The 11,131-nt window shown below is 27.7% G+C and overlaps 1 protein-coding gene across 1 annotated transcript; it reads right to left on the bottom strand.

Annotated features, from left to right (window-relative positions):
- Window positions 1,128–6,125, bottom strand: LOC109325406 (GDSL esterase/lipase At2g38180-like). The gene is made up of 6 exons (XM_019557756.1): window positions 5,777–6,125; window positions 4,216–4,293; window positions 2,685–2,825; window positions 2,496–2,569; window positions 1,903–2,052; window positions 1,128–1,347 (listed from the first exon to the last, which is right to left on the bottom strand). Exons 1-6 carry the CDS (start codon window positions 6,086–6,088, stop codon window positions 1,143–1,145), a joined length of 960 nt encoding a protein of 319 aa, XP_019413301.1. The 5' UTR covers window positions 6,089–6,125; the 3' UTR covers window positions 1,128–1,142.

Raw genomic sequence — 11,131 nt, 5'->3', positions numbered from 1 at the left:
ATCTAAAGATATGGGAGTACCTATTCCTCCTGCTATTGAGAAGATGATTCTAGCACTCCAATATTCATGGGGCAGATTAAGGATACGAACCCAAACTTGAGCATGAGAAGATTTTTGCACATTCAGGTTGAAGTCAGGGGTCCAAAGGAAAACTCGGAGGAACCCTGATTTCAAACTCCAAGCACCTACTGAACACACACTGCGCATATCTTCCAAGGAGGAGAAAGAAAAATCATAGAAGCCCTTGCCTAGAGAAATCATTGACCATTTGCCCAGCTTGCACCAAAGCAAGGCAAGTTTCTCCTTTAGACCTGTGAACTTTAACGGGTTGTCCCCTTTTGATAGGATTAGGCGACCATGAAGGTGGTTTTTACACCTTTGCAAACCTACTTGATAATCTTCCTCTGGTATTTTAATGGCAATAGCTTCTCCCTTAATGCAAGGTTGAGGCAACTGTGATATTGTGAAGTTGCATGAGTTTTTGAGAGCTTGGGCAAAAGATTTATTTTCAGCTGGAACCAAGCCAGGTTCTTGAACTGGGATCGAAGGAGGAGGAGCATCCCCTGCTGAGGTTGAACCTCCAAGGAAAGGCCATGGAATGATTGGTGCGATGTGCGTGATGAAAAATGAAAATCCAAGAATGTTGGAGGTCAAACCCTAGCAAACCACATTCTTTTACTGTCCAGATCATCTTTTGACAACTTATTTCACAACAAATTAAATTATCTCTATATCCAGTCTTTTCAATTTTTATGTTAAACAAATTTCCAAAAATCATCTAAAATTCAAATGACAAGAGTTAATATAGATAGATTATCAAGATAATATTTTTTATTGGCTAAAGAGAAGCACAAATACAGTCACACATTCACACCACTCACAAAGTGAAAAACAAGGGAGAAATTATTGAAAATGCCTTAAACAATTGGGAGAACATCTCTCGTCACAAAAAACTATAACATTTTATACGTCACTGCTTGTGATTGGTCAAAAAATACTTAATTATCAAATTTTTAACTTAAATACATTTTTCAACCAATCACAACCAATAACATATAAAATAACACCCTATATAGGACATTAGATGTGCTCCCGAATGAATAATACCATATTTATTTAGGCACAATACTAAATGTTTAATCTCATTCCCATTCTACACCTGGAGGGAAGCGAGTGTTGGATTCATCAATAGGCTCTCCACCAGGACCAATAGGGGTATAATAGTCTTTAAACTCAATGGGCATATCTTCCCAATGCAGACTAGGTTCCCAATCTGCTTCTCTAAGAACCTTCAATATCTTCTTTGAGACTACATTGCTTCCCTCTTTGGTAAAATGAATTCCATCACTATAAGAAATAAGCAAAACACTTAATCAGTAATTGGTTTGTCACCTCTTATGCCCGTTTCTAATATATTTGCTTATAAAAAAAAAAAGCAAAACACTTAATCACATTAAGGAATTGTTACTTATTACTTTTGATAAACCTTAAAATTAAAGTCTTTCAATATAGCTTCAAATTATTAGTTTTTATAAATTGGTGTTTCAAAAATTTCAAGTCAGTCAATTTAATCTAAATTTAAGAAAATTTATATGTTCTCTTATTTCATATACTACAACTATCTGTCACTCTTTATGATTGATATAAATAATAAATAATTAAATATTTTCAATCAATCATATAAGAGGCACTTTATTTTAAGAGACAATAAATATTTTCCTAAATTTAAGTGACTAATTTATTACACGATAGAAAATTTTAAAAAAATTTATTTGGTGACCTTTTCCCATTGATCAAATTGTCCCAACTTGAATTTTTTTATTACTATTTAAAATTATTTTATATTTTGTTTTAAGAATCAAATTCAAATTGGGTTATTTTCCTATACGATAGCATACTTACATGAAAGAAACATCTTTCCAATCCTCCCTTTCCTCCTGAATTGCTGACCATAGATCAATGGCCTTTATATTCAACTCCCGGCACACTTTTAAACCTTCTTCTGAGTATATTCGATGGGATTCATTTGTCTTTGGTGGGTCAAGAGGAATACTGTTTCAATTTCAACAACTTACTCATCAGAGTTTTAGATTGAAATGTAAATTTAAATAATCAAAAAATTTAAATGTTTAAGTACATTTTAGATTGACATGTAAACTTTCGTGTCATAATACATTTTTTCCAGTATATCTTTAAGTAGATTATGTGTAGACTGTAGATATAAGTGTTATGCTATTATTATATGTATTATAAAATTGGAATTTCAATTAAATATTATGTTTAAGGTATAATATTTACGATAATTATAGAAAACTATATGCATTTAATTGTCTCAAGATTCTCAAAACCATTACAATTTTGCACCACAATTTAAACTATACTCTAAACCTTTTGTTTTTGGAATATGTTTGGTTTTAATACATTTTGCTTATAAAAAAATTGTTTGTTTCTATGAAATTATAAATATCAAATAGCAAAATAATTTCAATCTAAACCTGTCTCCATAGAGTTGTTCCTCGTTGATGGGAGGAGTACTGAGAAATAAAATGCGAGTGTTCTCTGAAAGACTCTGAAAAGCATTTGAATTTGAGTCAAACTTTGTAGTCAAGTTTAGAAAACTTAGTATATAAGGATATATGAGTGATTTAATTCACATGATAATGAAATATAAAGTGAAAGTTTACCTGAAGATGGATAAAAATTGTTCTCATATTTTCATTGTATTCTTCTAGAGGTACATGAGGACCATTTCCATCTTGTTGTGGATGAGTAGCATCATTACCACCAAAATATACAATCACTAATGATGGTTGTTGAGGTGCATTCTGAGTTAAAGAAAATCAAAGAGAGAAAAAAATGATTCTTTATATGTCAATTTGATCAAAAAATTAAAGTAATCATATTGTCCAAAGTTTTAAAAAAATTAAACCTTATGTACATTTAACAAAGTGTGATAATTAAGAAATTCATTATTTTACATTTAATATTGTTAAAATCAAAATAATCTAACTTCTTAGATCAAGTTGAGGATATCGTGTGCAATATTATAATTTAACCTAGATATGTAACATATATAGTAAATGGGAAATGATATATCCTCCTACTACATCTTCTTACTAATCCTCCTACTCACACGGAGACGACACATATCATAAAAAGATACTTTATTTATTAATGATTGATTTATAAGTGACATGTATCATTTTTTTGTGGCTAAGATGATTAGTAAGATGATTTAATATGAGAATATATCATTACTCATAGTCAATTTGTTAATTCTATTGTGAGGTAGATTATCATATATGTTTGAAATTGTAGGGGAAAGACGTGAATGTGTGGGAGAGTTTTGAGGGTGCAAGTGATGTAAAGGGGCCATATGTTTGGAACCACATGTATAGAAACAATTGTGTCCAAAATAAAAATATACAAGACTTTTTTGGATGAAGAACTATGTGAGAGAGTTTTGGAAACAAATTAAATGTGTATGATAAAAAGTAAAAAACCTAGCACATGGGAAGCACAACAATATTATTTAATTTGTATTTTTTCCTTTATCTTTTCCTAAAAAAAGTCCAAGTTTGTTATGTATCAACTTGAAATAAGATAAATAAAATTTGTTTGAAAAGTTAGATGAAGAATGAAGCCTAATTTTGTTTGAAGCTTATTCGTCATATTGTGCACCTTTGACTCTTTGTCATGTTTTAACCAACTCTAACAAAAAGTATTAAGAAAACAATTTTTTCCTTAATTCTACCATGCATTAGTTTTAGTTTCAGTTTGGTGCACTTGATAAGTTTTAGCTTGTTGGACAAGTTACAAACCATTGGATTTATTAATAAAATTAAGTGACGGTTAAGATTAAAAAATATTAAAAAAAAACTTATATTATTGAATGATGTAATTTGCCAATACACTTATATGTTATATGATATTAATATCTATGCATAATTAGTGTGAAAATTTACATACATTCAATACATCAACTATTTCATTTGTATTATTTTTACTTAAGAGTCAATTATAACTAAAAATGAATGGTAAATAATGTAATAACAATTAAGGTTAGTCTAACAAGATGAAATAATTAAGGTTAACAATAGTTATATAAATATATCAAATTATATACTTATGGTTAAACACATGTATTATTAAATAGATGGTTTAATATTATATGTTATATTTTATAAATTAGAAAAAAGTAACGAAAATGCTGACCTTTGGAAAAACTTTGTCCAGGACCCGTAGAGCAGTCCTTGAATTCCAACCTCCATATCCACGCAAAACTATATCCACCTATGTCATCACATTATTCAATTGCGATTAATAATGTAACACATTTATTATCCATCATATTACGTAATAAATTACTCAAGATAAATTATCTCTTCACATAATTAAAATTATAATACATGTAATTTCATTAACGAGACTCTTTTGTTTTCTTTTTTACTCAATTAATTATAGTTTTTATCTTTTCTATTAATCATAGAATATTTAAATAACAAAAGGAATTAATATATAATTTTAAAAATGATCATATAAAAAGATCATAACTTTAACATTACAAGAATGTTGTAAAAAAGACCCATTATAACGTTTAATTTAAATTCTAATTTCAGATAAAGAAAAACAGAAAACTACTTAATATTCTTTTAAAGAATTTCTCGCTTTTCTAAGGTTAATCACATAAATTAAAAAGTTATTAAAAGGTATTATATGTTAAATAAAATAATTTCATTTATTTTATATTTTATTTTGTTCATGTGTATTAATTGGTATGTGTAGTGAAGAGAGAAGAAAAAATAAAATAAAGTAAAAAGAATAATATGAATAATTATCGAATGAAGGTAGAATTGAGAAAAAGAAAGTTTGACCGAATATTGAAATTAAAAATAACAATAGTATTAATCGGTCTTTAATTAGTGCAGACAAAATAAATATTTATTTATCAACATAAAAAATAGTTACACTTCGACTCATTTTTAATTAAGACTGTGCATCTTTGAAAAATCAAAGTCTGCCATATTTACCACCTAAAATTGAGACTTTGGTGACACCATATTTTATAGAGTATCACCTTTTTTTTTTCTCTTTCAAAATCATAGTTACATTTATCATCAATCAAATATTACCATTCCCAACTACTACTCATCATTCATCACAAGTGAGGAATTTCTCAAGTATTAGAAAGGAGAATATTATTTTCATTTTAGATTCTCACTATAAATAAATGGATACAAATATTATTATATATATATATATATTACTTTATATTTTTCATAACACTATCTTCTCCTGTACTAATCCTCCTTCATCGATCACTATTAAAGTATTAAGTTTTTTGTGATTCTCAAATGGTTACTAAAGTCATTAACATTATTGTATACCCTACTAGCATAATATTTTACTTTATATTTTTCATAACACTATCATTCATATAGGCTTTGGTCAACCACCATAGAAGAGAGGGATTGTGCAGAAAGAAAGAAGACGATAGAGGGAGAGAATGAAAATACATAGGTTAAAAATTAACCAACTAAATATATATTGAATTATCTTTTTGTTAAGGTTAGATATATTTAAATCGATGTTGAACTTACTTCCCAACATGTCATTTCTAAAAAAGTCTATCGGACTAGACTAAGGATTATATTGATCCATGATTAAAAAACATCTTATAACAACCACAAATAAGTTCGATTTTTACTTTGATATGAGACTTACTTCTCAGCAACTCTTTCGGGAAAAGAAATCATAATTATCCGGGAAAAATTACCTGGCGTGCATACAAATGAGCAAGAGTAGCTCCCCAACCTTCATAATAACTATACTGAATGATGGAAGAACCAAACAACACAAACTTAGGCCTCACAGTAGGATATATAATAGGAGATGAAGGAATGGATGGTTCTACTTGTTGTGCTTGTGCTTGGATACAGAAGGAAGCTTTCTTCTTTTGAGGCACTATCCTATTCAAATAATGATCATTTTTATGGAACACAACTTTGTTATTTGGAGAGTTAATTGGTTTGGTTCTTCTTGGGATGAGTAATGATGAAGGCAATAAGGTTGAGGTTAGAATAGACATGGCTAGCTATGATTCACTAAACTTCAACCATTACCCCCATATTTATAGCCTCCTTTTCATTGTGATTACCACACTAGTAAATTGAGCTGTTGAGATTGGAAAATTACACACTATGTGGACTCGTGTACCGGACCCAGTACTGGAATGTAAGTCTCAAAATCGTTCAAAGAAATTTTATTAAATATTAATTAAAATCTAGATTGTTAAAAGAAATTTTATGTCATACGTCAATATCTACATCCAGTACTATGCTCTTCGGCACATATATAAATGTTATTTATACATTTCAACTTTGAAATTTAGATCACTTTTGACTTTAATCTCTTAACTATTATTAATATATTGGGTGCTGCTGCACTCTACCTTTTATAAATAAATAAATAAAAAATCACTTCCACTTATTACCTTCTTTCCTTTACTTGTTGGTTCAGATACTCAGTCTTGCATTTGATTTAAAGTTGGCTTGATTTTAGCATCATTTTATTTTCTGACCAAATAACCTAGTTTCTCATGCATATGATCTTGCCATTTTACAAGAAAAGAAAAGTCCAAAGTTTTGAAACATCATACGGTTTACAATAACGTGGTCCATTTGGCTAGCACATAATGATGTTATCTTCAAGTCAATCAAATCGACAATGCAACAATTTATAGATTCAGTGAAGATGAAATTTTGGCTATGGATTAACGGAATATATAACTTGTCTTTAGTACCTTATTCTAGTTGGATTTTCAACCTTCGCGCATTGTTTTACTCAATTATCTTGATTTTGTTGTTTGTAAATTTCTTTGGAAAATAATGTATCCCAAACTCAATTTTAAAAATATTATTACCCTTTTTCCATAAAAAAATACTAATTCAACCATCACTTAATTTAAACATTGAAAGGACCTATTGGTGTACGACAAATTTGTTCTTTTTGTTTTATAATCTCATTATTTAATTATCAAATTTTCAATATAATTCATACAATATATAATTGTTTTTGCTTTCCCATTGTACAAGAACTATTATTATATTCTTATTCAGCATGAGAGTGGCGTTGTTTTTATCACCCATTTTAAGGGTAGGTTGTCCACTTACATTGTTTTATTCATTGAAAATAATGTTCTCATGTACTAAGATTCAGATTCAATTACATAGAATGGAGAGTATCTACCTTCAATCATTAATGTGTCACCTCTAAACACTAACGTTGGGTTTGCTTTTATATTAGGGTTTTAGAAATAGAGGAGGGATGTTAAGTTACATTAATTATACTCAATCTCAGTCATTTATTTACACTCATTTGATCCGTTAGATTTAAGAAAATGAATAGTTGAGATTGAGTTTAACTAGTGTAACTGAACTTGGGTGTAAACTGATCTATTTACAGCTAAGTTCCGTTTACTTTAATTACACTCAATTTTATTCATTTTCTTTAATCTAACAGATCAAATGGTGAGTGCAATAAGTTATTTAAGATTTTTTTTCTCTCTCATTATTTATTGCACTTACTCATTTGGTCTGTTAGATTAAAGAAAATGAATTGCTGAAATTAAGTGTAACTAATATAACTTAACTTGGTCGTAAACGTGTCTAATTAAAAAAAAGAGACATTCAAAGATGATGGGCTAACATGTGTGGTAAATTAGTTGAGCTAATTAAAAATAACAAGATGATATAGTAAAGATTATTATAAGTCATTGAACCATGTGACATAAGTCTCTTATATATGATTTCTTAAATTAGGGTTTATTGATAGTTGGGGAATCCACGGCTCCCCCTGCCACGATATATTTTCTAATTACAACTTGACTTTAACGTTGTCTATTATTACTATTCTTTATAATCTCTCTTTTAACTTATTCTACTTCTGATATTTAATAAAAATTATTTTTTGCTGAAAAAAAATAAAGTAAGACAAAAGGCACGTTTGAAATTTTGGCAATTGTGAAGTGGAGTGTGAACATTGTTGAAGAGTTGTTTTTTTTTTAAGGGAATGGTGCAACTACACCAAACCATATTGAAGAGTTGTATAGGAGCCACCCACTTGAATTCGAATCTGTTAGATGTAATTGAATGACAATGATCATCGATCTCATAATTTTTTTGTATTATGTCTTAGATCAATCAAATCTTACGAAATAATATTAAAATGTTAATTTATGTTTTTATAAAAACAATTTAAATAAATAGAGTTTTCTTATTAGATTGAGAAACCAATTAGAATATAAACGACGACATATGATCTTCATTCCTAATTGAAAGTCGCACAAGGAGGATCAGGTAACCTCTATAACGAGGTAAATAGTAGGTAAAATTGTGATATGTGCTTTAAAATAAATATTAATGATCCAAAATTTAAATAAAACAATATTAAAAATTATCAAAATTGGGTATTCCAATATTAGAGAGAATCTTATAATGTAACAAGAATATCATTATAGCTATTCTATAGGGAGAGTTCCTTACGACATGTATTCATTTGAATATTAAAGGAGAGTTGTACTTATGAGGGACATGCATGTGCTACAATATAATACAAGAGTGCACCTAAAAACTTTATAAGATAAGGATTAAATAACGTCAGCAATTTAATTTACAATTAAAAGAAACTCGTGTATTACGAGCTAATTAAACTAATTGAGAATGAATAACATAGATTTGTTGGAGATGAGATGAAGTTAAAGAATGAATTATCTTTTCAACAATTTTCACTCTCACATATCATATGAGATTTACATTTCTCCTTTTGAGTCTTTACATGTACAAAACAAATGTCTATTGAATCTTAATTTAATAAATTTCATTTTGCTAATAAAAAAAAGTTTGGGTCGGGTAGTCAAATTGAAATTTTCTATCCATTTTTCTATACCACAATACTATAATTAGGATTTTGACAATCAAATAAAAATTAAAATAACTTTTAAAGTTAAAATATTGTACCTAGTAGTACTTGATTGGTCCGAGATGGAGAAATAAAATTATATTCTAGCTAGTTATTCACCAATACAAACTTGAAATTGGTTTTAAAATTGGGAAAGAAAACGTGAACTGGAAGAATAATAATTGAGGGAACATGCAATTGCATAATGGCATTGCAGTGGCGTGAAGACAATAAAAAATAATGAAATTGGTTTTATAAATAGACAAGTATGATTTAAAAACAAGTCATTGGGCCTATACACGTAAGTAGCTTAGTAAAATTATTATAAGCACATTTGAAGTGTATTTTGCATGAAATGGATAAGCTTATATCATTCAATATTGTGAAGGATAAAACTTATCATATTTAACTGGTGAATTTACAACATAATTTTGTCTAAATCTATGCAGGTTAAACGAGTGCACAAAAATCCAACACAAAAATTGGTGAATTTACAACATAATTTAATTGACCCAAAAATTGAATAGTAATTTAGACTATAATCATTTTTATTTTATGTACATCGTTTGTAAAAGACACAAAGTGATAGTTTTCATTTTATCCATAATAATATAATAGTACTATGATGAGATTTTTGCCTATGATAGAAAATTTCGTCAGAATTGAGTAATCTTTAATTCACATTGATAATTAAATCCTAAAATTATATAATAAAGATATGTCCTTTTTTTGCCTACATTATTCTCACATCTCAAAAATTTAGAATTTATCATTACTTAAAAGTCTATCAAATATTAAGATTTGGTTATTATTGTTATTAGTTGAACAAATAATAGTTATTAATGTAACTATATTTAAGAAATTTGCGTAAATGAACATGTGAACAAGGTAAGGGTTTAGATTCTCTTCATTAATAATTATTTAATATTGGATTTAGATTCTGACATGTGACACCAAATTTTTTTTTTAAAAATGCGGATTTTTTTATTTTTTAGATTGAAAAATATATAAGTTTATTCAGTTCTTCATATTTCAGTATTGGACGATCAAATAGGGGAAAATCTCTTAACATAGCTTGTTCAAATCTTTGTTATGTCTGTTTTTCAAGAAAGTTGTTAAAATATTTTACTTAAATATTATTCTGACCTGAAAAAATTAGGGAGGTTTAGTTTTAATCTCTATGAATTATTTTTGTCCAATTTAGTTCTTATAATGTTCCATGAATTTGATTTTAGTTTCTTGATGAATGACTTGAAAATTCATAATTAGCCACATCAGAAATTAGGATTATATGATGGTTGGTTTTAATAGCGTCATCATTAAGGACTAATGCTATAACAAAACATATTCAAGTATAAATCATATTTTAAACCAAAATATTTTTTAATTAATTCCTAGTTGTTAGGTGAATAATTGATATAAAAAATATTATAATAACCCAAAGCAGGTGATGAGTTATAATCTCCAACCTCATAAGATGTAGATGTGAAGATACTTATACATAGCTTTTACACTATAATTATTATTTATATTTAATTATTATTGATTCTTAAATAAAAGTAATACAAATAAATAATAAATAATACATTATTATTACATTGACATTACATTCTATAAATGTATACAAACACTTCTGTCGTGCATATATTATTTGCGCAATTATTGCCTGTATACATCTATACTATTAATAAAGCTAAAACAAGTAATAACCAACCATGCATGTATGGTATAATTTTTAAATTCCATTTTTAATCTTTTTAACCTCTCTCCTTAATAAATGGAAACTTCCACATTTTGCTTTCATTTTTCATCAATATATTATTACTTATCTACACATTCTTTTTTATCTTCTCTCTTTTTCAACCCAAAAATAAAACAATAGCACGTGAAAAAATATATCAACTCAATAATGATTATTAAATGCACGAGAAATTTACATTTTCTATTGAATTTATATATTTCATTTTTTATACTTATACACTTATATAAAAAAAATAAGAATGCGGGTCGACATGCTAGTAAATATAAAACAAAAACCTCATTCAATCCATTTAGATTCAATTAACAACACATTAATTTAGCATAAATTTTGGTTTTTGGTTTTCAAAATTGACTATCAGTTTTAAACCTTTGAAATATTATAATTAAGTCTCACATAATTATATTAAAGATA

Source organism: Lupinus angustifolius, chromosome LG13 (genome assembly GCF_001865875.1).
Source record: "Lupinus angustifolius cultivar Tanjil chromosome LG13, LupAngTanjil_v1.0, whole genome shotgun sequence".
Taxonomy (NCBI): domain Eukaryota; kingdom Viridiplantae; phylum Streptophyta; class Magnoliopsida; order Fabales; family Fabaceae; genus Lupinus; species Lupinus angustifolius.
Note: the sequence above shows the minus strand (reverse complement) of the source record. Positions and strands in the feature narration are given on the sequence as shown.